This window comes from Platichthys flesus, chromosome 19 (assembly GCF_949316205.1).
Source record: "Platichthys flesus chromosome 19, fPlaFle2.1, whole genome shotgun sequence".
NCBI lineage: Eukaryota > Metazoa > Chordata > Actinopteri > Pleuronectiformes > Pleuronectidae > Platichthys > Platichthys flesus.
In genome coordinates this window covers 19,993,374-20,021,321 of record NC_084963.1, presented here as the reverse complement: position 1 = coordinate 20,021,321, position 27,948 = coordinate 19,993,374, and the positions used below count along the sequence as shown (strand labels likewise).

Sequence of the window (27,948 nt, the reverse complement as noted above, 5' to 3'; positions counted from 1 at the left end):
ATGAATCGTGGGACAAATATCCTGAGGGAGAATGGGAGTGTAATATCGTTCAAGATAATTAAGTAAAGCACCAACAGTACAACAACAGTCATACTTCTACTGTTTTTCTGAGGTTCTCATTTGAACCTAAATACGGGTTTCACTCAGCTAATTACTCCAATTACGATGATTTTGCTTGTATGACTTTTTGTTTCAGCACCTTACACCACATCAATGAAACTCAATCAGGACAGAGCGTGATCACTTACTACTACTATTACACACACACACAAATTATACATTTTGTAAGCATTTCCACATGCTCATTTTGTAATTGAATATAGGTATAGGTATACGTAACTGACAACAGCATTTCGGTTAAAAAGAGAAAGTAAAGTACAGTAGGGCATGACTTTTGTATTACTGACTGAGTTATTACTTTGGAAATAAGTGTAGATATGACACTACATTTATCAAGATAGAGAAACTTTGTAAACAATTCAAATGGAGGCTTACTGACAAAATAACAGAAATAGAAATAGAAAATTCTCCTACATACGAAAGACTATATATATAAAAAATATGCAATTATTAATAAAAGTATTTCCCCTTGAAACACTTATCAATCGTATCTGTTAAGGCTACTGTGGTTGGTGATTCAATAATGATTACTAAATACTTGAAGACTCTGAAAAATAATTTCAAATCGTTGGATGATTTTTCATACAGGTTCAAAGCAAAGACCAATTGAAATGTGGCCATGACACAGGTGATCAGTTTTCTTCAAGAAAATTGTCTTAAAATGTTATAAAATGATCTTTCCTGACAAAATATCTTGATGCATGGATGCAGTCAGGAGAATATAGTCCTTCTGAGAGACATCTAAGAAATACACTAGGTCCTCGGTGATATCAGGATTAAAGCCGTCCTCGACCAGCTTTGTCTTCTGTTGTTTGAACGTCTCAGTCACATCCAGACAGGTCTAAAAACAAAGTCAGGGAGTAAAATTAAGAAAATAACGTTACACCTAATATAGTTAAGGCAATGAATACCTGATCCTCCCTCTATAACTACACTTCCATCAACTTCATCTTCATCACCTTCGCTTTCCTCTTTCACCCCCCTGTCTCCCAATCAAGTTCTGACCTTGATAACCTCCGCCCGCCCGACCACCTGCCCCCTTGACCCCATCCCTTCTCACATTCTCCAGTCTATCGCTCCTGACCTTCTACCTTTTCTCACCCATCTTATCAACACTTCCCTGTCAACTGGCTGTTTCTCTAATTCTCTGGAGGAGGCAAGAGGAAATCCTCTCCTGAAGAAACCAACCCTCGATCCATCTGAAGTAAATAGCTACAGACCTGTCTCTCTTCTTCCCTTTGTTTCCAAAACTCTTGCGCTATCTTTAATCCGCTCTCCCCCTTTCTTTACCACAATAAACTTCTTGACCCTCACCAGTCTGGTTTCAAGGCAGGTCACTCAACTGAGATTGCCCTCCTTGCTGTCTCTGAGCAACTTCACACTGCTAGAGCAGCCTCTCTCTCCTCTGTCTTTATCCTGCTAGACATCACTGCTGCATTTGACACAGTGAACCACCAGATCCTAATTTCCTCCCTTCAGGACCTGGGTGTCTCAGGCTCAGCTCAGAACCTTGTCATCTCACTACTGGGGTCCCTCAAGGTTCTGTCCTGGGTCCTCTCCTCTTCTCTTTGTACACCAACTCTCTCGGCTCTGTCATTCACTCACATGGCTTTTCCTATCATAGCTATGCTGATGACACCCAACTAATCCTGTTTTTTCCCCGAAGCACAAATCTCTGCCTGTCTGACTGACATCTCTCAGTGGATGTCTGCACATCACCTGAAAATTAACCCTGACAAGCCTGAACTACTTTTCCTTCCAGGGAAAGACTCTCCCGCCCACGACCTGACTATTAACTTTGACAACTCCGTGTCAACCCCCACTCAGACTGCTAGGAACCTCGGTGTGACACTCTATAGCCAACTCTTCCTTACTGCAACAACACCTTTCCGTAGATTAATGCTGTACAACATCAGGATAATACGCCCCCTTCTCACTCAGAAGGCGGTGCAGGTTCTGGTCCAGGCTCTGGTCATCTCACGCCTAGACTACTGTAACTCCCTCCTGGCAGGTCTACCTAGTAGTGCCATCCGACCTTTGCAGCTCATCCAGAATGAAGCAGCTCGACTGGTTTTTAACCGACCTAAATTCACTCACACTACTCTGCTCCTCTGCTCCCTTCACTGGCTACCAATGGCAGCCCGCATCGGGTTCAAAACATTAGTACTTGCTTACCATGTGAACGGATCAGGTCCAGTCTACATCCAGGACATGGTCAAACGTTACACCCAAGCACGTTCACTCCGCTCTGCTTCAGCTAATCGGCTCATTTCTCCCTCACTGCGAACTAAACACTCATCAAAATCACAACTGTTTGCTGTCCTGGCTCCTAAATGGTGGAATGAGCTCCCCATCGACATCCGGACATCAGAAAGTTTACACATCTTCTGCCGAAAACTAAAAACATACCTCCTTCAACTATGCGTTGATTAAAAAAAAATACTAACAACTTTTTGAAACTAACAATTTAGTATCACTTAAATGGCACTTACTTAATGCACTTTGTAGTTTTGCTTTATTTTGAGAAATTGTACTTTTTCTTGATTTGTCTCTTCCTGGGTCTGTACCCTCGGGGTTGAATGCACTTATTGTAAGCTTTGGATAAAATGTCAGCTAAATGAAATGTAATGTAATGTATAACTTACCTGTATTCTGAGAAACCATGGCCAGGCATATGCAGGAAGTGCTCTGACTAAACAGTGGTAGAGTTCTGCTCCATTTAATTTGTGTTCATGTTTCAGGACAACAGCCGCCATACCTGAACGACCTTCGTATCCTGCAGACACAGATTGAGAAAATTAAGTCACATTGAATAAATCAGAGGAAACCAGGTGCAGTGCTTCCATGGCCTTACTTTATTTAGTCTGTGATATAATGCAGTAACGTTTTCTGTAGTCTTCAGTGTTTTCTGTGGCAGAACGTCATTAAGCCAGGTTACATAGTGTTCAGGCAGCAAATGAGACAGTAGTTATGATATGCAATTTATATTGGCTGATATTCAAACATCAGCAGTATCAATCATTAATCAAATGTTATTTTTATAGCCCATAGCCCACAAATCCCAATTTGTCTCATAGGGCTTTAACAAGGTGTGACATCCTCTGCCCTTCAGCCTCAACAAGAGTAAACCTTTTCCAGTAGGTGGAGATAAAAACTTCTAATAGCTTGTTTGTGCTTGCAAAGATGCAACAGGCAATTTTTTTTCCATTTAGCAGTAATAAGCTGTGTGAAAAATATGTTGTGTTAGTCTATATTATTATTATCAGTGACATTTTATAAAGTTCTCACACAGATCTGTCAGTTCAGGTTATATGAAGGTGGAATGTGCATTTAGTGTGACAAACTCAGATAGTGTAGAACCAACCCAGCACTGAGATATAAAGTGAATCCTTTGTTTAATGCAGGGATGTTTTTGGTCTGATGGTCCCTTTACACTGATTCTCTTCATTCAGGCTTATACAAGGGTTCATTCTTCTAAACTAGACAAATACTGGGTGTATCTTCCAAAGGGACAATTTGTTTGGTTAAAAAAATCCTATTTGTGTTACCACTCTACTTAATTGAGCACCAGCACATTCCTGTAGTCACATGAGCTCCTCTCCAGTGGAATCATCTCCCAGTTCTCAATGTTTAACTTAAACATTGATAAAAAGGTTAAAAAGGTGTTTGGGGTAGTGTTTCGTTACTCTTGTTGAGGGTAAAAATACTAAAACATTGATATACCTCTTAGACACTATCTCATGAATGTTTAAAATATTGTCATTTTGTTGTCCTGGGAGAGGAATCTTTCACATGTTGTCCTCTCTATAGGTTTTTTTGGTAGTATTTCCTGACTTGCTGAGGGTTACGGACATAGGATGTCAAACCCTCTTAAGCCCCATGAGACAAACTGTGATTTGTGAATATGGTGTGTACAAATTCAATTTGATTCACTGATTGATATGAAGAACTGTTTTTGTTGATTGAATAAAAAATTAAAATGAATTAAAACATGCCCGAGCCCCAACATATCTAACTGACCTCCTCCACCCATACAGTATACTATACTGATTTTCTCTCCATCCCCAACACCAAACTGCGAACCTTTGGAGACAGAGCTCACCATCTGTAACTCTAAATCTGTAATGCTGCATCTCTTGACAGCTTAAAAAAAACTCTTCAAACACTGCCTGGTCACTTAGGCTTTTTTGTGCCGATACTTTCTTTTTCTATAATAATAATAATAATAATAATAATAATAATAATAATATTTATTATTATCTTTCAAATTTGTTTTTGTGGCTCCTCAATTTAATATTTCCCGCTTCTCAATTCGATACCAAATAAACAAAGTCAAAAAAAAACTTTAGCAGTAATATATATTATAGAGTAACACAGATTCCACAGACCTGGTACAGTGACTCCATACACATTGGCCTCCTTGATAAAATCAACAAGACCTAAAACTTCTGCCACCTCGGTGGTGGACACGTTCTCTCCTTTCCACCTGTAGAACACAAGATTAGACGCAGCTAAACAATAACTTCAGAGTAAAAGTTGTGCTCAAGAGACTGACTGTCATCTCTTAGTTCCTATGCCAGTGGTTCAGTATGAGGCCTTACTGTGCTCCATGCTGTATTCATTGTGGCATAGTGGTTAAGTGGAGATGCTACGGGAAAAACAATTCTAATGGGAGTGAGACACTATAGCACTAACCCTGATTTATACTTCTGTGTAGATCACCATAGCCTACACAAGTAGCCTACGCTGTTTTTAGCATTTATTTTTGACTGTGGTGCTCTCTAATTACAACATTAAATGCTCACTTTGTTTCAAACAAAGCAGAAGAAAAATGAGTTCCCTCACATCATATCCCCTTTATAAAACAGGATTTGGAGAATCTGACAGGACCTCCAAATACTCTTTCTAGATGAGCGACATATGACAGGACTCAGTATCAGTCCTCTCTGCTCCTGTTATTCATTTTCTGCAGGTATCACTGTTAAAGGAATACTTCACCGAAAATTGAAAAAAAAATCATTACTGTATCTACTCACCACTAAGCCATTGGAAGGTTGGGTGATGTTTTTGAACGTGTTTCAGCTAAATCCAATACAATTTAAGTTAAAGGGACCCATTCTTTAGATAGAAAAAAACAACAGAAAGAAAACCCATAACACGCCTCCATACTGCTTGTGTGGTGTCATCCAAGTGTCGGGAAGCCCCAACATTAATAATCAACTAGAAATTGCATTTTTGTGAACACTGAACTGAATGAATCAGTTTACATATGATAACATCTTGCGCTACTGACTCTCCTCTCTGGTTTTTTTTCTGTTGTTTTATTAGGTCTGAAGATGGCGTCACTTTGGCTGCAACACTGTTTATTCCTGAGGCAAAATGCTTTGGAGTTTCAGGGGTAAACAGTGTAGCTGAAAAAAGCTTTCTCGTGTGCGTCTTATAGGTGTATGTCTGCCCTTTTTCATCGTGAGATATTTGTACTCTTTAGCTTTTTTTCAGTTTTGCATAATCAACACACCCACTTGCTCATGGATATCCTATTGTTTTCTCACATTGGGTAATTTAGACATTCTCAAGAGTTTTTACTCAGGAGCTGGCTGGCAGAGTCATGGTAATCAATATGACCCCAACAAAACATTGTGTATCATAATTGTTGACAAACTAAAACAAAGTTAGATACAAATACTTGAGCAAGGTTGCATTGGCACAGTTTTGATCAGACACACTGTCATGGTACCGGAAGGTGTCTCCGATGCGGTCATGGAAGTACAGAAAGTCCCTGTGATCATGGAGCAGTAGGTCTCCAGTGTTGAAATAGACGTCGCCAGCTATAAACACATTCCTGAGCAGCTTCTTCTCTGATTGGACTTTGTTTCCAGCATAGCCCAGAAACTGGTTCATAGCTGTCAGAGGGGCTACCAGGATCCCTGCCTCTCCTGTGCACAGAAAGACACTGCACATTCAGAGGACACATCAGCTCTTCTTCTGTACATACAGCTATGTCTGACAGACTAAATCCCTGTCATGTAAAAAGACATGGCATGCTATTAATTTACCTTTTTGTGCTCGTATGCATATTCCAGAGTCTGCTCTGACTGGCTCGTATGATTGGGGATCATATCGAAGGAGCTCAAATGGCATAGAAAGCTGGAAAAGAAAAAAACACAACATATCATACATTGATGATCGATGTTTAATGTTGACTTTATACTTACATTTCATATTTCCTCTTTTATTTTACTTCATAATGAGATAAAAGGTATTGCAGTGGAGATTGTGTGGTATGGCAGTGGCATATAACCACCTTATAGCTTTCTAAAGCCTTTTAGATTATTCAGCTAAATGTTTTATTTTACAACCTACAAACTTTGCTGTTTTGGTTCAGCCATATTATTTACCTGGTTTCAAGGCTCCAGATCCTACATTTCCCATAATGCAAGCCATAGCATCTACCTATAAAGTATTTCACTTACCTATGAATATATTGTACCACAAAAACACAAATCTGTGTCAAAACTGTGTGAGTTTGACAAAGTCCAAGAGGACTTTTTATTCCTGACCTTGTTGAAATAGCTTGCCCTCCCGATCGGTCCGACCTCATCTGTGTAGTTGAGAAATCCGATGCTGGCCTCAGTCAGGCCATAACCCTCTCTGATCTTTATTCTTTTAAAGCGGTGGGTAAACTTCTTCCAAACATCTGATCTGAGACCACTTCCTGCTGCCAGCCGGACCCTGTGGGCTCTCTCCTCTGGAATCTAGAGGTAAAAGCAGCATTTAACTTAACAAAAGTATAGTCCTACATTTTGGGAAAGATGTCAATGTACTTATTAGCGCAAATGACAAGAAATATGCTCAAAATGGTTTTGGGCCACTGAACATATTTGTGTCAGAAGTAGGGAGATTCTCAAAGCTTCATAACCCAACATCACCCATCAAAAATACTCCTGGTCATTTGAGGATGATTACAGAACTTGATTCTGATGATCACCATCAGGACAGAATTTCCAGACATTAGGACGACTTACTTTTCTGCCTTTAACTATTAAAGTACTGGTTTTCACCTGATCACTGGGAAAATGTAAGAATCTCTTTTCTGAGCACACAATGTGAAGTTCCTTTTTTTTATTTTCTCTGACTCACTTCTCACTTACCTTACTAAATCCTATCACTCAGCGACTACGGATGGGATACTCGTCTGTGAATTTCCTGGGCCAAAGTGCTGAAAAATCTAGAAAATCTACACCGGATAAAAAAAAGGCTCTGTCAAAATATAACAATTCTCAAGGAATTATTGGGTGTAGGTTTGGGTCCAGATAGGATTGTCCACCCATTAGTGAACTCCAGGGGCCTTAACTGCACCTTTAAACTTGAAATCCAATATTATAGTTTACCAAGAAAAAAGATCTATGTTTTATGGACTTACCACAGGATGATTGACCAGGTATCGACAGAGCTCTCCAATGTACTGCACCACAGTCACATTGTGTTTCACACAGTCCTTCCAAAACTGACTGGCAGAAAACTTTTTTTTTAACACACAAGTTGCACCTTAGATCCAAAAGAGAAAATATTGTGAAGATGGAAAGGTAAGCAGTCAGCAATGTAGGACAATATGCAACACGAAACTCAGATGTTTCTCTTTTTCTTCATTTTAACTATGTCAACATAACATTTACAAATATAGCTGAAGAGAGAAACTTCCTTTTCTTTGTTTCAGGCTTTTCTCCTGCAATGTGAGGAAGTGAGAATTCCTTATGGACCTATAAAACCAAAATCCTTCTTCATGTTGTTTTACTTAAGCATTTGTTAGAGAAGTCTCTTGATTCTGTTACTGTGATTGTGTTTATTATTGACGGCATTTGCTGCACATGTGCATCATTAGTGTTTTCAGAGTGTAGCCTTGGCCTAGCATAAATACTGGAGACAGAGGGAAATCACTATACTGGAATGCTGCTCTGGAAAAGTGCTAAATGTGTGTAAAAAATTAAGTTCACAAAGTATAATTACATTTTAATTTCAAGGCTTTCAGTCTGAAGGTGCAACACATAGCATTGTATGTGTAAACACACCAAAGAGTGAGTTTAAAATCTACAATGACTGAAGTATGGCTGTTTTTACCAAGGTTTATGCATCCTCCAACTCCCAACAGGGAAGCAGACATGTGGTAAAGAGGAAGAGTAATGTAGATGATGTCATCAGACGTTGCTCCACACACTGCGAAGAAGGCCATACTCACTATGGCTTTCAGGTGTCCTATGCGGGCTGCCTTCGAGAGACCTGGGACAGATTGGCACCAGAAATGGTTCACAAGCTGTATGTTTTGTACAATCTCACCAATTTGTAGTTTGTCCCATTTTGTTATACATGTAACAAATTCAAAGCACATGGCCTCTTAGTTGAAAATATTGACTATTAGTTGAATTATTTCCCTAGCTTACAGGGGCATAATGTACAAAATGTTATGCCAAACCATTCTATAGTTGCTGGACCACCAACTTTGGTTACTGGTGGTTTGTGCAGAATCAGCAGCCTGTCTTGTATGGATCCAAACGCTCCTACTGCCAAGAACTGCTAAGTCTTTGTTTGCATTACAAAACAACAATCTGGACATGGCCATTAAGCTGGTAACTCACTGTCTGGTGAGACTTATGTTGGTAGGACTGTGTATTTATATCAGAAAATAAGACTGTTCTTAACTTTACAATCATGAGACCAACATCCGAAATCATGATCTCAAAGGTTGCAGACATTACAGATATTAGAAATAATTAAGAAATACATTTAATAATAAAAAATTTCAGAGTTACAATCAGTGCTGAAAACCCATTTTCAACTCAATGTCCATTGTGTGCTTTTCTGGTTTTGATCCTATCACATTAACTTATTCATATGCCACTTCATCTTAAAGTACTCAACTAGAGTTAAGCTGTAAATTATGCACATTGTAAGGTGGCTGGCCACCTATAGGTAATAATATAACACAAAGCTCACACAGTACCTGTAGTGCCCGAAGTAAAAATGAAGAGGAAGTTTGACATGATGTCAACTTTAGGAAGTTCACTTAAGGTTTCTCCAGACATGTGTTCCATCTTATCCAATAAACTGTTGACATCCTCGGATGCCGATCTATGATCTACCACCCACACAGCCATGTTGTCTTTCTTCAAATCAGGTAGCACCTCCTCCACCAAATGCACCAAATCTGGATAAACAGAGAAATTAGGTTATCTGAGCGCTGCTTCATCACACAGAACCACAGCCAGTTAAGATGTGTACAGAGAGCTGTTGATTCCACTCAATGGTTATTTTAGATGTTGTATCAGACTAAATACATCCGTCCACAGTGTTCCACTTACTTTGTCCTCCTAACTCAAATATGTGATTATATGTCAAACCATGACACGGACACAAGGTTAAAAGTAGCAGTGAAATGATGAATGAATAATCGAGACAGAAACTCACAATATTATTACTGACATACAGGAACTTCGGGAACTGTTTAACCCAAACCCACTGCCACAGCTGCAGGTGCAACCTACTGAGCTGTCATTATCCTACTAAAGTTACAAAACTTATTGCACAATAAAAGCTATCACACATGTATATCTTCACACGATCTACTTCATTCTATTCAAAGTCAGGGCCAGTTGTATTTTTATCAGTTATACACACTTTGCTTTGTTCAAGACAGATAACAACCCTGAGATTGCTGAACCAACGTGCAAGTCAGCAGTGTGGGAAACTCTATCCCCCAACACAACACAAAAACTGAGATTCACAAATCTACATAATATCTTGATCGTGGTTTTGGAGAATCATGACACCCCTGGTCAATATAGTCACATCCCTCACATTCAGGGACTGCACACCAGACATACACCTACTTTCAGTGTGATTATTGAGGGGAGAAGTCATGGCATTGTACTTTGCTCTGTACATGTCAACTGTCAGTTATCAGTTTACCTTTAACTTCACCACATCCATACTATCTGAGAGCTACACTGTACTACTGTAGTTGGTAAAAATTGTACATACAAAACGTTTGATCCTCTTTAAAAAGATAAGGGTTGGTTCAGTTTAACTACCCAACAGTATATTAAGTGATAATCCAGTAATATAACACTAAACACTCAAGTACTTTTACTAATTTGAATTAATATCTGGAGCTTTGACTCAAATATCTAACATTTAATTCAGCAGTATTATGTTATCTACTACTCCATATTTTATAGCCCATGTTCCGCAGCACATACTGCAATGTGTATACTCTTTCAGATTTTCTTCTGTCTACATTTTAAAATATGACCTTTTTTATGTTTAGTTATTTTTCTTAATTACACTTGCTCTCTATATAATTTATGGGGATTTAACTGTCTGCTACAGATTCATAATGAACCTGAAACATTTTTATTATTCTGGGATTCATATACATTGATTTATTTCTGGCAACCGCCATCATATCGGTCAAGATGTGTTCTAATGCCAGGTGTGAACAGTGCCTCAAAAAGTCATGGCACACTTTTTGACTTCCTGTGTGGTCTAGCATACCGGTATCTGTCCAAAAGACTTATTTCGTTGTCATGAAAGGACACATGTCACTATCGATTTTTGTAGTTGTAGACCAATCGTAGTGTCGGGCTGCCCTTTAGGGGGCATTTGTGAGTTATTTTGCCACGCCCATTCCTTAAAGCCATCTGAATATCTTCGGGGGGGGGGGGGGGCTGTTGACACACACGTAGTTTGAGGGAGATGGACCCATGAACACGGAAGTTACAGCGATTTTGTGTGTCATGGTAAGCTGATGAAATTTGATACCACGCCATTAATAATCCGCAAGATGAAAAGTCACAGTAATCTTATGGCTACATTATCAATGTCTTGAGACCCATTTCATACAGTTTGACATGGTTTCGCAAAGTGGATGAGGAGAAATACAGTGTAAGACACCCCAAAAACAATACATGTCCTGCTGCGCACTGATTTTAAGTCACGATTTCTGTATAGATGCCTTCAGGTCGCGACTCTTGTCTTACATGTCTAGTTTGGACTCGATTGGACCAAATATGTCCAAGATACAGAGGCCATGTATTGACCAGGGGTGTCATGATTCTCCAAAACCATGATCAAGAGATTATGTAGATTTGTGAATCTCAGTTTTTGTGTTGTGTTGGGGGATAGAGTTTCCCGCGCTGCTGACTTCCACGTTGGTTCAACCACTTTAGAATTTACTGCTTAGAAACTTTTTGAGTACGTTGAAGCCCTCAAAAAGCCCATTCACTACGTTCAGAATAATCCTTACAATTTCAATAGGGCCTCCCACTGTTAGAGCTCGGGCCCTAATAAATGATGTGTTATGAATCAACGTGTATTCAAATACATTGTACATTTGTACTCTCAGAATCTGTGTGCTGTTTAAATTCTGGGAACCCTGACACTCGGCGGAAAGAGGCCCCTAAAAGGTTTTGTACGGCTATGCACGTACATCGGTTTTTTTGTATGACTTTAAACACCTTGCGTGTGAGGAAACGTGTGAGGAAACGTGCACTACCTGCCCCGACAACGAGCGTCTTCGCCCCGCAGCTTTGTAGGCAGTGGAGCAGAGACTTGGCTTTAATGTTGACGTTGAGAAAAGCGACTTCACAGCCCAGTTTGCATAATCCCAACCACACACACACAAAGTCCGGTTCGTTGCACATCAACTGAGCCACAATGTCTCCTTTCTTCACACCGATCTCCGTCCGCAGCGCGTTGGCAAAGCGGTTACTCCTGATGTCCACGTCCCGGTATGTGAGGGTCTGCTCCTCGAAGATAATGAAGGGTTTGTTCGGCTTCCTTGTCGCCTGATAGAGGAAACAGTCGAGGTACGTGATGATCCCCTGCTGCATGCGAGCCTGCGACGTCTTTCGGTAGCTCCGAAGTTTCAAGTAGTACATCAAATCCACCCAGAAGAAGGGATAAATCAGCCTCTGGTAGAAAACTAGAGCCAGCAGCGCTGCCAGGAAGCTGCCCAGCACCACGCTCACCATCATGATCAAACTTCCACACTGGTCCGCTGCTGTACAGTTGCTGGGCTCCAGAAAACCTGCAGTTGATAGCACACCCACCCACCCACCCACACACACACACACACACACACACACACACACTCACTCATACACGCACATTTGCTATGAACAATTTGTCTCCCTATAGCTGTGAGGACATTCATTGACATAAAGCTTAGCCCTTAATCTTAACCATCATAAGTAAACGCCTAACCCGAATTCAAACCCTAACCCTGAAACCAAGTCATAACCCTCAAACATCACTTTGAATTTGCGAGGACCAGCCAAAATGTTCTCACAGTGATTCAACCAAAATAAGACAGACATGCACACAAACACACACACATACACAGAACTCTTGAGCCATCTGCACTCAAAGTCACTTGCTCTACCTGCCTGATCTCCCTACAAGACTGAGCCTGGTGGACTCCTTTTGGGGAGACACTGGTTATCCACACAGTCACTTTTTATTCACTCTTTACCTAAATTCCACAGCTTAACAACAAGAATGAACAGAGCTCACACTCGGTAGCTCATATTCCAGCGTTTACGCACTTCCCTTTGATCTAAGACGCTTCTGGAAGGCAATCGCTGCAGCAAAACCACCTGGAGCAGTGTTACTGTCCGAATCTGCCAGCAACAGATCCGGATCATGTCTCAGGCAGCTACTGACAGATGAGGAAGTGTACACACCTTCACACTGGAGCCCCTGAGGGGACCGTGGGGACATTTTTGCCTTTTTGGATCATTATGGATGTGTTAATACATCTATATCTTTATCACTGCGTAAAGAAAAACAACAACATTCTAGCACCTTCAAGGCAAAAACAGTCCAATTGAAACCCTGTAAGTGTTTTTCCTTATACATCTACCATTAGAACACAAAAACATGCATTCCATGCAACATGGCTTCAAATTGATACTTAATACTAATTAACATTATATCTACCCATTTTCCCATATTTGGCATAAAGGTAAAATACTATATCCTGGTCTCCTTTAGTGGCACTATTTCTGTATTATGGAAACTATAAATCTAATGTTTTCTACTGATATGATGTTTGTGTGTGTTGATATGGACTTCAGAGAGTGGGAAAAAAATTTGTTTGTGTGTGATGCTCATATGCACATGAGGGCCTACCCATGCATGTTTATACAATAAACCAGACCTAAAATCTTTGAGTATATTTCAGTTTATGATTAACAGAGCACTGAGCTTAAAGGTGTGGGTTTGTATGTGTGTGAGGGGGATTTCTATGTGCATGTGGGTTTGTGTACGCATGTGTGCAGTTATGACAGGATCCAGAGGTAAACAAATCAGAGAAATAATATTGTGTTATGTTATAATTCCTCACTCCCTCTCCCTCACTCCCTGTCTCTCTCACACACTTGCACACATTATCACCAATCCCACCACTGAGACACACAAACATGACGTGCATGTCACTGTTGTGTCGTCTGCAACCACATGTATACCGTGAGGAGAGGACTGTATGGGTTCTAGTGCTGCTTGTCAGTGATATGACTCCAGCCGCATAGTCTGTGGATGGTTTGTGGAGTCTTATCCATCAGCATGTATGCTGTTTGACTCAATTTGAGCAGTTGCTGTAAGTTGATTGAAATTCAAGAATGATTTGTTTTCCTTCTTTTAGATGCGTTCTGCTTACACAGGAGACAAAATACATATGTGGATAGGTTTAGGGTTAGGGTATGGTGTTTAAGGGCTCACAGATTCCACAAGAAGGTGAAGTATTTAATGATATTATCATTTTATTCCAGGGCATTCGCACAAACAGCTCTATAATGAATAAAATAAAATAAAACAAAAGCATAATAGATAGAATCTCATGATAGTGGTCAAATCATCGTAACCCTATGTGGAAATGTGCACTGGAAGCTTGCGTGTTTCAAATCGAGGAATAAAGGTTCAAAGATCCAAGAGACAGATGATGCTTGAGAAAAACTCAAACATTCCTTTCAGAGCAAACATCTTAAGTGGTTTTTCAATCCACAGTATTCTGGCAGAAGTGAAAGGGAAGAGAATACAAAAGAAATCCAGAATTTATAGATTTTCCAAGTACACATATTCTTTACATAAACACATAAACCAAATGCCACATTTGTTCATGTTTTCAATTTTTCAGACTTAAGACACTGGGTGTTATCAACATTTTTACATCAGAACATATCAAATTATGTACATTATTTTACAAGCCTTTAGAATAGACTCAGAATAGACTCAGAATAGCTTTGGACTGCTATTTTAAGCCATTCAGAATACAAGAAAGATAAAAAGACAAACTATCAAACTAAAATTGAGATGTGACATTTAACTGAACAATTGTAGGTGAAATATGACAATGTTTATTACAGTACAATACAATAATGTAAATGGTTATAATTATCCTTCCAAAAAGCAAAAGTCCAGCTTAAGCTTGCAATTCACATGCTGAGCCCTTTAAACTGATAAACTTAAGATCAGCTTACCAACTGTGTCATTGACTAGATGTTAAAGTGCAGATGACTGAGTTAAACTGGTGATTTAAGTATTTTAACTGAGGTGGAATTAATGTGATGACCCAGCATGTATCTTGTGTTGGACTCTAAATATATTGAGTGGTGGAAATGCTCAACGCAGGAGGTCATGAATCCTGGTGGTGGACTGGGTGCCTGTTTAGAGTGCCAGCTCCCAGTAAATTTGGTTAAACTACTACATGCTCCTGATACTAATTAGGGTTTGTCAAGTTTGTCAATCGTCATTGTTCAAGCAACCAACACAATAACCACAATGTTACCTCTGCATTCAGCAGGACAACCAATACAAAAAAAGAGACAAACCAGTGCAGAATGTACACTGGACAAAGTAACACTGTTGAAACTATATAATGTGATATGGTATAACATGTAACATAGTAAAATCTGTGCTTTTGTTGCCACATTTTGCAGATCTATTTATAGGCACTGCTCAGAAACTATATGCAAGGTACAGGCACTTCAATGAATTATAGCAGTGCTGTCAGTGAATGGTAAAGCACATGTGTCTTTACCATAATTTTTACAATTGTGTGGAGCTGAACAACCAAACAGAAGAACAGTGTATAACACAAACCAAAGGAAGTCATTCGAAATAAGTCCACTTTCATTGTTGTCTGATCCACAAATGCTTAATTATTTAGTTTTTGCCATATCTAAAATGTCCTAGTTTGTTAATTATGGTGCATTTACAGTATAAGGAAGAGGGTTTCTATGTTCCTTACAAAAACTATGGTGCTTGTCTTACTCTGACCTACTTGATGGCTCTATCTGAAACTCGCTGGTTTGTAAAAGGTATTGTAAGGTTGTTTTGTTTAGTCAGGCCCCAGATTCTGGCTCCTTCTGAACAACATTGGCTGACCTACGCTCTGGTGGAATTTCTATAATTGGTAATTTTCACCATGCTACATGTTCTGTATGCTTTTACACAGTTAAAATAATGGATCAGATAACACTCCATTCGCCAACAAAACAAAGTTATTCACTATATCAACACAATTAACAAACATCTTATTGACATTATGTTGTAATCAGAAAAAATAATAATGTGTAGGGAAATTGAGCTTAGCGTTAAGCATTTTCTAAGAGAAACACAGAGACACATAATTTTAGTGTCACAACCTGTAGCTTAAATTCTGCCAGGACAACTTTATACAAATTCAAATTTGAAGTATTTTTCCCCAAAAATCGTCTGTCAATAAACAAGAAAAAAAAGACAAAGTGAGGAAACTTAGAAAAAGGGATTTTTGTCTTGTGACTCTCATTATATCAGGCTTATACTACGGTATGGACGGGACAAAAGTGTTAGCTCAGATTAACATTTTCTGTTCAAAATATAAAGCATGTGCTTGCGAGAGTCCCAGTGGGATCTCAGAAAAGTCTCACTGCGTGCTCACTTATGTGGCACAAACCTAACGCTCTTATACTCAAGGTAACACTTGTGTAAAGGGTAGTTTTAAATCCTTGTTCTGACGTGAAGGAAACGTGGCGCTATCTTTGGCTCTGGCTCCAAAATCATGTAACTGCTACTTCAACTTAGGTTTCCTTACATATAAATATCAATATTCCAAAGGCTTTGTTCTTGCTTATAGTTCACCACTGTGGACATGCTGATGGTCACACACAATCATTATTTTGGTATATTGTGTTGTAACCTCTGAGTTTACAAATATTGGTAGTTTGGATTACAATACACTTCTTCGATTGCTGATATCTCACAGTCTAGGCGCCATAGGAAGGAAGATCAGTTACTGTCACATGTACCTCACCTTGCTTGTTGTAGTGCAAGAGTCTCTTCAACCAATGTGGCTGTATGGGCTCTTCTTATTACAGAGGCAGGGTTTAGCTGTAGCTTGTTGACTGGCAGATGGAGATGGCAGGAAGTTGCTGATGCAAAGTACTACTTTATAGAAGAACATGATGGTCAGAGGATTAACTGTTAATGGCAACAGAGATCACAGAATGGTGATCATGACCACTGAGCTGTATGACTGATATTTATGAATTATGATTTTAGTTTTTTTTAATTTAATTTGAACAATGTCTTCTACATATTCAATATGATGTTTTGATAAACTAAACAGGAAAATAGTGGAAATGACCGAAAAACAAAAATGGGCTCAGTACCGCTTGGATTAAGCACATTAGCAGAGCTTTGAAATACACTTATAAAAACATTAAATGGCATTTGCAACTTTGGTTAACTTAAATACTATTTCAACACTGACTGACAACAACTGATGTCATTACTATGTGCAAATATTCAACCACATAAGCCATTTTTTTATACGGTAACTAAAAAATATATAGATAGAAAGCAAAATAGAGATCTTGGTATTCAATGTTATACACAAACATAATAAAGGAATATTCTCTTGAAATGAAGTGCTCTGAACATTTGACAGCATTTCCTGCCTAGGAATAACACAATCCAACAACCACACCCTCGTTTTGGCAGCAATTAGCCAGGTATATGGAGGTATGAGAGGATGGAAGACCACTTTTTGTTTGTGCAACCAAGATCAACACCTCAAATACTTTGCCACAAGCTGAATATGTGTTTTTTAAATCAACGTTAGTACAATTTGTTGCATTGAGGAGACGTGCAACAACAAGGTTGTTGGAGAAAGATTTGATTGGCAGTCAGAAGGAGTCTGCAGGCTTTACCTGCAAGGTAAAGGTCTGACAGAACATCATCCAAACTGTTTTGTTCAAAGCATTCTTCAATCAAACCTTACCTCCCAGACTTATGGAATGACCTACGAAGACTTTGTTGCAGTTTAAATATTGTTGTAAAAATACAGCAGCTGTTCCTCCAACACTTTATACCCACTTTGAAGACATGACACATAATGACATTGAGAATGTCAAAGTATAACAGCTAGAAACAAGTAAAATGATGATGTGGGTATAAAGTGTCTGTTTGTGGAACATCCAGTGCTGGACCTGTTGACTGGAGGTGGAACCTGAACTCTGTGCAAAGTCACTAAGCCATCATTCACTGTCCAGCTCCTTGACCTCGGATGACGGACTCTCTCTGGCCGGCAGGAGGTCGTAGTGAGAGAGGATGTGGCTGTTTTTTGGCAGATCGTATGGATCCTGACCAAACCGTGTGCGGCCGTCTCCAGTGGGTGGGATGGTGCTCACAGTTGGCTCTGAAATTAAAGTGAGTTGTGTTGGGGTGAGTAAACTTAAAGGAAAATTCCAACATTTTGGAAAATGTGATCACCCCCCTTCAGCTGTGTAATTCTAATTAAGAGATAGGTCCAGTCTTGCTTAGCACAGGGAGTACAAGCAGGGGAAACTACCAGTTGTGACAAAATGAATTCTCCAGAAGTTTCTTTATTAAATTACTTTCACCACCAGCAAGTAACAGATCATTTATATATAAGTTTTTCCATAGGGCAGCATATCAACATTATTGTAAAATTACGATAGAAGTGATAAACCATAATGGTAAATTGTCTGTATTTATATAGAACTTTTCTAGTCTTAATGACCACTCAAAGTACAGCTTTACATTCATCCATTCACACATGCAATTTGGTTCAGTATCTTGCCCAACTTCGGCATGCAGAATGGGGAAGACTGGGATCGAACCGCCGACCTTCTGGTTAGAGAGCCACTGCCTCACCTCTTATTGGATATAGTACTGCATTATGCAGTTATTGAATGTGAAACAGTACTCAGTCGAGCACTCTCAATGACAACAAAACATACTTAAACTAAAGCACCTCACCAACTTCATAGACATTCCGGTTATTGTTGGGGCTGCTGTTGCTGATCTCTGCGTATGGTGAATCCCGTCTGGCTGGTGACTTCATTTCCACATAGCCGCACTCAGTGTTTCTGGTTGTAAGTAGGGGAGGGTCCTTTATTGTTGCATATGGATTTTCAGAGCTGTTTAGGGAACAGGAACTGGCATGATAGGGTGTGCCCTTCACCAGATCTAGATGAGGTGAACAGAGGAGCCAGAGAAAATTTTAAACCAGTACCAAACTTATACTGTTTTGACTTCATTTGTACAATTACACTTGCTACCTCGTAATGATTTGCCCATGTATCTTCTATCAATTCCGTAGGCTCCTGGTATGAAGAAAAATGGAAATATTATGTTTAGATTATGCTTAAATGTTCAATCGTATCATTCTTATATAATAAAACATTAACAACAGTACAATTTAATAATTTTCCCATCTCTGCCCATTAAGATGCAAATAAATCTGATTAGCCAGTAAATGTATGATTACCTGTAAATGTGCACTCAGTACACTATCATGCCCACCCGCAGCACAGTGAGAAGTGCACATTTGTTGCGGCCATGACTCACCCAGTTCATTGAAACAATCCCCTTGTTTCCAGTCTGCGGGCAGTGTGCCAGTGTGATCAGTTAGAGGATTCCCTTTTCGCTGATCTACATTCTTCAGGTTCACAAACAGCTGGTTGTTCTTGGTCTAAGCATGCAAAATTTAATTGAGTTTAAGGGAAAAACATCAGTTGTCAGAAACAATTTTAACAGACATGTTCCATACTGAATTCTCTTCGACCCTCTTTAGGATCTCTAATAGTCCACATCCATACCTTTCCATAAGGACCATTGTTAACATGTGATGGACCGCTGCACTGCGTCAGAGTATGGTAGCTTGGGTTGGAGAAGTAGTTGCTGGGGTGACCCTCACATGTTGGTGGGTGGGCATCTGAAAAATGACACAGTGAAGACATCGCTTACCAGCATGCACTCAGCAACTCAGTCCACCAGTGCTTTCAGAGCCTGATGTGCTATAATGAAAATCATCTCATTCAGCAATGTCAAAGGAGAAAGAGTTGAACAGCACATGTTATTAATGCTACTACTCTTTCAATTGATGCAGTTCAGTGTATGATACAAATAAATACTTTCTAGTTTGTCTCCTCTCTAGAAAATGAGACACTTATTATTAACCACTCTTTTTCCTTTCCTTTAGAAGGAATCTACTCAACGCCCCACTTTCATTAACATACATTTTTATTGGGGCCCAAGCTCTGTTTGGTAATACTGAAGCAAAACATGCTCAAGAACTATCAAGACTTCTCTTTTGTAGGGTAAATATTGAATTCCCTTGATCACCAATGCCCACGGCACATTTCACATAGATGCACAAAGCTATTAGCCATATCTATTATGCTCTGCTATATAAAAAGCCTGGCCTGAACCCAACGGGAAGTCGGTCATTTTCAAGGCATTGCACCGTAAAACAAACATAACCTACAGTATTATTTAGACTGACTTCAAAATCGCTGTGTACAATCTGAAAGAGAGAGTTGGATGTAAGAACTGAGTCCAAGTCTGAGGAAATCTTCATGACACAGTTCATTCTTAAAGTGCCACCTACTGGACACAAAAAATGATTTTGCATGCTTGAGGAACTAATGATCCCTGTTTTGTGACAATTTTTTATAATTGTTTTATTCAAATCCTTTCACGTTTTGCACACCTTATTGTGTTTTTATATTTAATCTGAAGTAAATGATCATTCTTGTCCATCAGTCACCATGTCACCAAATGACATAGTGAAGACACTGTCTAGTGAACAACAGGCACTGCTAATCAACTGGTAATATCATCCCTACCCCTCTCCATTGGAGAGGGGTTCTCTGCTCCAACAGTGACCCAAAGGAAACAGCACAGAGAGGAGTGGACGGGAGTGTCATCAGGACAAGTCTCTCGCTCATCTCGGCGTGACCCAGCTAAAACCTAGACTTATTTCCCCAAGGACAATGGCCAGCAAATAGTGCCTACAGGTCAAAACTGGCTGGCAGTTTTAATATCTGGCCTGGCAAATCATAATTGTTAATTATTTTGTATTTTTCAACATATCAGACTGATACACAGTAATGAGTGTTGGGGGTGCTGCTTGCATTACAGAGTTACAGTTTCATTGCTTATATTTAGAAAAGTGGTGAAGTAGGGTCAGCAGATTGTGTCAATTGCCCACAAGACCTCCTTCCAATTCCTGTACCTGACTCAGATCTCACAACTCCACACATTGGTGTGTTAGGGTGCTCGTGCCTTTAGCACTGTCACCACCATTTTGAAATAGCCGGCTTTACTGGAGTTATGGAATTAGATAAAGCACATCGATGCAAAACATCAGAGGTAAGACATAACTATGTTTGTTGCTAGTCTTTTGCTCTTCTTCAGCTGCTGTTTCAGATAATGGAGTACATATTCCCACCACTGAGGTGGTTACAGATGCAAACAGTTCAACTTGTACTGTACCTGTGATGGTGTAATCAGCAGTTACCCTAGTAGCAGGAGTATAGGTCACAGCTGGCATGGTGGGCTCTTTTCCCTTCTGCTTCTTCCTGTAGATGATGAAGAGGAGTAGAAGGAAGAGGACCAGTAGAACCAAGAAAATGATTCCTGCAATGGCTCCGATCTGGTAGGTGTCCACATGCATGGCTGCACTGGTCAAACTGTTGAGGCTGCCCACCACCACCACACCCGCTGATGGCAGAAGGAGGAGCACATATTGAATTACAGCAACTACAAACCGGACAAAGTTTTTTTTTTTTTTTTAAAGGAGATGGCTGCCAGTGATTAGTCTACCCCTTATAATCTGATAAGTGTACGCAATAACAGACCTGAGAACTGAACTGTTTCTTTACTTTGAATGCTTCCATTTGTACTGGGGTAATTCCTCACCTTGGTCACAGCGAGGTCCTTTCCAACCTGGACTGCAGTAACATGTACCAGTCATGTGATCACAGGTGGAGTTATTTAGACAGTCACAGACCTGACGGCAGCCATACCCGTACGAACCAGCAGGACACTCTGGAGATAAAGAAAGGGGGGATCATTCAAAGCAAATGGAGTAGGGATGCCTCTAAATCAAAAGTGTTTGCTGAAGCTGAAACCCTGAATTTGAAAGTTGAAAGAGAGAAAGAGAGAGTGACATACTTTGTTCACAATGACGTCCCATGAAGCCAGTGCGACAGGTGCACTGCCCAGAGATGTGATCACAGTCAGCTCCATTCTTGCACTGGCAGATCTGAGAACAATCCTTCCCATAGAAACCTAAAGGACAGCCTGCAAACAATTCATCAAACATCACATTAAACTGTCTATATGATCCTTAAATAAACAACAAAGGTTAAGTCATACAGTACATCTGTCAAAACTGAACTTTAATAAACCATAACCCTTCTAAAGTTGATCATACACAGCTTTATTTCAAACTTTAATAGAATGCAAACATTTAAGCACTTGTATTTGTCAAGTGAAAAGAGGTAGATAGAAATGCTGCAGCAAACGGACAGAATAAGTCAGCAATAAGTCAGTGTGTGAGTGTGTCTGTGACTGACGCTGTGTGCAGTAGAGGCCGGTCCATCCTGGGGTGCACTTGCATTCTCCATCATACGCGCTGCAGTAGGCTCCATTGTGACAATTACATGTGTGGATGCAGTTGGGTCCCCACTGACCAGGTGGACATGCTGCAACACAGAAACCATACAACGCTAAGGTTTAGTTTGATCAGTTCATAGCCAAATATCCCTTTTAAATACCATTTCTCTTCAGAATACAGTCTCACGGAGAAACAAGTACATGAAAGAACAGAAACACTATTGTACATTATTAATAATTCTATTATACGCACGTTGGGAGCAGTCACTACCGATCCATCCTGGGTAACACTGACAGGAACCATCGATGGGGTTACAGGTGCCGTTGTTGGTGCAGCTGCAGCTCCATAGACACTTCTTCCCATAGCGACCGCTGGGACACACTGTTCACAGGACATGGGTGTGTTTATCATTATATTGTTTTTGCCATCGTGGTTGATGATTGGGTATACTGAGACATTTTAAAATGTCAAGATCTTTCTGATGAGATAAGCTATCGAACTTTGTCAAAGGCTAAATCGTGAAGAATCTAGTTGTGAAGTTTCATGTTGCAGCTGAATACCCCTCACCTCACCCTCCCCTTCCAAACATGAAAGAGAACCTGTGGTAGACTTCAGTTGTTATAAAAACTCAAAAGGTGTTTAGTTGGTCCAGTCTTGGCTACTGTTAAAAAAAAAAGGTGGAGGAACCTCTCCTGATGTAAAGATAAAGTATTTAAAGACAAAGGGCTCATTATATGGTAAAGAAAAACAATTAAGATGATTACACACTAGTGAAAACCTCGCAAGAATTATATTATATTCACTTTCTGCCAGTAGACCCCTTTCACCTAAATCTTACACATATAACCTTTAAGTAGATCAGATGACCACATGTTCTGTACAAACATTATCAGAACATGTATACCCTGGAGAGAGATCTAGTTGTGTTCAGGTTGGATGACACATTCAAGCTCTAGCTGTTTTCTGAAAAAACATTATAACCTGAGAAATTTTACTGGAACAGCATTTTTAGGACCAATAGCAACAGAGAGCTTTGACTAGAATTAGCCCTTCGAAATCCACGTGGACTGAACCCTGAAGCCTTTATAATACAGTAACTGTTCTGTAGGGTGCTGTAGTGCAATGCTCACCCTCGTTGCAAAGTGCCCCCTTGAAGCCCGGCAAACAATCACACTGTCCTGTAATGTGGTGGCACGGTCCGTTACTGTGGACACACTGTGGACAGGTCTGACTGCAGCGGTGACCAAAGTAACCAGGGGAGCAGACTGCAGCCAAACATGGAGAAACACAAAGACATCAGACTACACATCCACAGTTTTCATGTCAGTAATTGAAAACCTTGTGCTAAGAATGTCTGATGGTCTGTGAGGATGCAGCAGTATGTAGTGATGATGTAGGACTTACTCCTCTGGCAGGTGGTGCCTCTGTATCCTGGAGCACACTCACAGGTTCCCTCATCAGGTGAGCAGGAAGCTCCATTCTTACAGTTACAGGGGAGGGAGCAGTTTGGGCCCCAGCGGCCCTCTGCACACACACTGTCACAATGGATACCTACACACGCACACACACACACGTAAACACAGTGAACACATTTATATTGCACTACATGGAGCTCTGATTAAAAAGGCTATTTGATCCAGTTACATCACTCTGTGGACACTACTATTCTGCAAAGGCCCAGACCCCTTTTTCTTCTGTGTACTCCTTCAATCTACAACTTCCCTCCCTCTGCTCACCTGTTAGGTCTCTGAGCTAAATGGATATAGTACTTTTCTAATCTTGATAACCATCTATGTGCAGCACTTTCTCTGTCATACATCATTCATACACTGCCGGCACAGCCATCAGAGGCAATTTGGGGTTCGGTATCTTGCCCAAGGAGACTTGCGCAATTTGGGAGATGGGAATCACAGTAAATACCTTGTGGTTAGTGGATGACCTGCTCTAGATCCAGCTACAGGGCCAAGCAGTGAGGAGCCCAATGCAGCAGGGAAAAAGGCCTCTTCAAGGAGACTGTATGCATGTTCTCTAAGGAAGTCCAGCGTGCTGTACTCTCTATACATGAACACTGAGTATTAATAAACCAGTACATGCATAGTGTCTGCCAGGTACTTCTGTACTACTGCACACAGCTGTTGTTTACAAATAAATATTTCCAGTGCTAAACTCAAATGAGATAAAACTAGTTAATCAGCAAGCTTTAGACAAACTGGTAAGTGGACAGAGCTCTCCAGTCTTTTAGTAAATTACAATGTCCTGATTTATTCTCCCTACTTTACACTTGACATTAGAGTTATCTGTCCTTCTGAAAAAGCAGAAGGTATCTTCCCAGTAATGCCGAATTTTCTGTTTTATTTAAAAACGTAGACCTCTTTCAGCCAGTAGGAGAGAGTAAGTCAAATGTGTAAACATCCTCTCTGTCTTCTAAAGTCAAATTATTATAGAGCGGGTGCTCTGCAACAAGAAGGTTGCCGGTTCGAATCCCACTCTGTCCCATCTGCATGCCTAAGTGTCCTTGGCAAGATACTGAACCCCTAAATGGCCCCTCAAAAAAAAATGTTTAGTGTTCTAAAAAATGTAAGTCGCTTTGGATAAAAGCGTCAGCTAAATGACATGTAATATCTCTCATTGCCTCATTCACATAACTGCTGGATATAATAGATTATTTAAGATATAAAACCTGAACCACAAAGAGAGCAGGGCTCAATGATAACTGATATTTTAGGCACGCTGCACATACATAGAGAAAACTGCCATGTGGAAATGTAATTCTGTCTTACCAGTCCATCCAGCAAGACAGCGGCAGTGACCAGAGGAGTGGTGACATCCATCGGCATGACTGCAGTCACAATGTTCTTTACAGTCAAGACCATAGCTGCCATCCTGAGGAGGAGGAAGCGCACCATCACAGTAACACATCACATGATGATCAGCAGTAATTGAGCCTTCACAGAGAACGTTTTCATTCTTTTCAAATCTCTTCTACTTCCACTTCAAATGTGGGCAAAGCAACAAAACATAACTGAACTAAACTAATTGCCATTTCTTTTTTTAAGCTGTGGGAGAATCCATCTCCTCTCACCTGACAGTGGACTTCACACTTCCTTCCTCTCCAGCCAGGAGCACAGGTACAGGTACCATCCAGGGCGTTACATGATCCTCCATTCCCACACATACAGGTGAGGTTACAGCTCAGACCCCAGGTATCACTGGGACAGTTGATGGAGCAGTCCACCCCATGCCACCCTGATTAACAGAGAAAAAGAAAGATCACTAATGAAAGAGGGGAAACCATGATAAGATAATAAAATCACTAAGGCCAATACAGTACACAGTTATCATGTGAAAAAAACTGACTTTTATAAGTATAACTGCTGGAATGAAATAAAGAATAACCTGGAATAAATATCAAATGATGACCTACCGACTCATTTCCCTTTGGATTTATATCATGCATATTTATTTCATATCTTTCACATGTCCTGTATATGCTGTCTACTCTGTCCTGGTTTAGCTCTCTCCTCACCTGGTTTACAGGAGCATGATCCGTCCACAGGAGAACACTTAGCTCTGTTCTTACAGCTACAGCTGGAGGAGCAGTTCGCCCCGTGTGTCCCTGCTGGGCACGGGATCGAGCAGTTGGGACCCTGAGGAGATCAGCAGATACATGGTTACAGCTGACTGCGACGGTACCATACATTCTTCAAAAACACAGCTCGACCGTCCACAGCACCGAAGACACATGATCACTCATTTGCAGCATTCTACCAGTAGGAGTATCAAAGCTGCCTTTTCTACATCTCGTCTTCCTTATTGCACATTGTGTATGTATGTATGTATGTATGTATGTATGTATGTATGTATGTATGTATGTATGTATGTATGTATATATTTTTGTAGGTATGTATGTATGTATGCATGTATGACTGACATCATAGCGCAGAGTATGCAGGTCACATGACATATACATATATATTACACTTAGCTAGCTAACTCTAATGCAACACCCCTTCAATAAATCCTCCTTTATGAAGGTTGTATACAGTTTACCTGCTTTTCTCCCAATATCTGTGTATAGTTCATTCATGCCTGCTAGAAAACACCAGAAGAAAAAAAGGGATAGAAGAAAAACATTCGCTGAAATTGCTATACTCTCTGCTACCACTAGATGTAACTAAAGAGCCATATTTTGAGTAACAGCACCTTCAAGCTGCCTTGAATGAGCAAAGGAGCATTGACTGTCAAACCGTCATTTTAACAATAAAAACATTTTGTGTTTTTCACTTCATAACGTATAAAGAGAGAGAGGAGATGACGCCACAGTCTGTCACATGCTGCACTGTATAAGCCAAATAAATAAACCTCATCTGTGACCTAAAGCATTCGTTCATTTCCTGATATGTTAGAGGACAGTTTACCGTGAAGCCTGGAGCACAGATACACTGTCCGCTCACACCGTGGCAGTCGGCACCATTCTGACACTGGCACACCTGCTGGCAGGACCTGCCATAAAATCCAGGGGTGCACGTCTCGTTGCAGTAGAGGCCGGACCAGCCAGGCTGACATGTACACTCCCCTGACATTGGGTGGCAGCTGGGGACAAGAGAGAGGATCATACCATTACAGATTGTGTTTGTAGTTTGCTTGTTTAGTGGTGCTCATACTGCTCCTTCTGAAAAGGTATTGTTCCTACGCATCAGTAAAGTTGTTTTCAGATGTTTGTTTAAAGCCTATCGACACCAGTCTTAGCTGTCATCTCCACAAATTCACTTGACATCTCTGTTGCTGTCTTCTGTGTGTATGACACCGCTGTTTCGTCTAGTGAGATTTAAATCTTTAGATTTTTTGTGTCTGTTGTGTGTGTTTCCCTCCATTTTAATTGAATCGATTTACATGAATCAATGGGTTTCTGTCGAAAATAAACAAAGCAGCCCTGTAAAGAACAATACCAACAAATAAAGCCAATACCTGAGAAAAGGTATATATACCAGTTCCACATCTTTCTGGGTGTAGTATTAAGTAGGAATAGTATGACAGTGTAACCGTGCTGCATGGTGAACAACAGGGCAGTTGCCAAAGTACGTACAATAAGGTGCTTTTTTTCCCCAAAGATTGTGTTTTAGTGTTTGACAGTACTATGAAGCACAGACTATTGTTTAAAGTGTACAGTAATAAAACTCACATTTGGATAACGAATGTGCAATTCCTCTATGCATGTATGCAAAATGTATGTTGCCCCTGTCAATCATTAAACATTACAACAACATGGGAAATTAGGCCCCAAAGTTATCCTACAATGAAACACATTTGCTCCATCGTGTTTCTCATGCTCTACCTGTGGTGTACTCGTTATAATACAGACATTTGCAGACCATAGGTAAAGTAGGTAATATAGTAAAGAGAGTAAGAGAGAAATCTTTTTCAGTTAATTAAATCTGAGTCAATCTGGGACCAAGATGTTACAGTTCGTCAAGTTTTTTCTGAGTAACAGAACTGTAACGGTGTAGAAGCTGATTGGATTTGATTGGAGGTCTCCATGAGGTTTTCCTTCCAAGCCAGCAGAGTGGGGGTTATAAGCAGTGCGACAGGTGGAATCTTTTTCAGCGACTGTGTTTGACTGACAGCTGGTCTGTGTGACATAGCAGTCCCATTGATGATCAGCAGATCAGCTGTTCTCTGGCCAGACACATGCAGCCAGCTGTGCCAGCCTAACAGATCTAACTGAGTACAGGCTAACAGTCTGCTGTCTCAAGGAACAAAGATCACACTAACAAACGGGTGAAGACTTGTGAAGACTTTCTTTTGTCTTTTTCAATATGTGGGAATGGAAATAATACATTAACCCCTATGAACTACATTTAGAACAA

At 40.2% G+C, this 27,948-nt stretch overlaps 2 protein-coding genes across 2 annotated transcripts in view; both read right to left on the bottom strand.

Moving 5' to 3' along the window:
• Positions 1-237: 237 nt before the first annotated feature.
• LOC133974955 (long-chain fatty acid transport protein 2) lies at positions 238-12,183 on the bottom strand. Its single transcript, XM_062412780.1, has 10 exons — positions 11,669-12,183; positions 9,119-9,322; positions 8,239-8,397; positions 7,544-7,668; positions 6,681-6,875; positions 6,177-6,267; positions 5,858-6,056; positions 4,509-4,606; positions 2,766-2,896; positions 238-961 (listed from the first exon to the last, which is right to left on the bottom strand). Exons 1-10 carry the CDS (start codon positions 12,147-12,149, stop codon positions 785-787), a joined length of 1,860 nt encoding a protein of 619 aa, XP_062268764.1. The 5' UTR covers positions 12,150-12,183; the 3' UTR covers positions 238-784.
• A 1,761-nt stretch (positions 12,184-13,944) lies between these two features.
• The window catches only part of megf10 (multiple EGF-like-domains 10), a 47,521-nt gene continuing 33,517 nt past the window's right edge, over positions 13,945-27,948 (bottom strand). Inside the window, exons 10-25 of the mRNA XM_062412957.1 lie at positions 26,500-26,674; positions 25,608-25,728; positions 25,164-25,327; positions 24,862-24,964; positions 23,486-23,632; positions 23,212-23,346; positions 22,334-22,462; positions 22,041-22,169; positions 21,637-21,765; positions 21,382-21,510; positions 20,956-21,183; positions 19,278-19,393; positions 19,027-19,150; positions 18,738-18,782; positions 18,436-18,645; positions 13,945-17,851 (exon numbers count right to left, since the gene is read on the bottom strand). Coding sequence (XP_062268941.1) covers positions 17,691-17,851; positions 18,436-18,645; positions 18,738-18,782; positions 19,027-19,150; positions 19,278-19,393; positions 20,956-21,183; positions 21,382-21,510; positions 21,637-21,765; positions 22,041-22,169; positions 22,334-22,462; positions 23,212-23,346; positions 23,486-23,632; positions 24,862-24,964; positions 25,164-25,327; positions 25,608-25,728; positions 26,500-26,674 — 2,245 coding nt within the window. The 3' untranslated portion in view covers positions 13,945-17,690. The remainder of the gene's footprint in view (positions 17,852-18,435; positions 18,646-18,737; positions 18,783-19,026; positions 19,151-19,277; positions 19,394-20,955; positions 21,184-21,381; positions 21,511-21,636; positions 21,766-22,040; positions 22,170-22,333; positions 22,463-23,211; positions 23,347-23,485; positions 23,633-24,861; positions 24,965-25,163; positions 25,328-25,607; positions 25,729-26,499; positions 26,675-27,948) is intronic.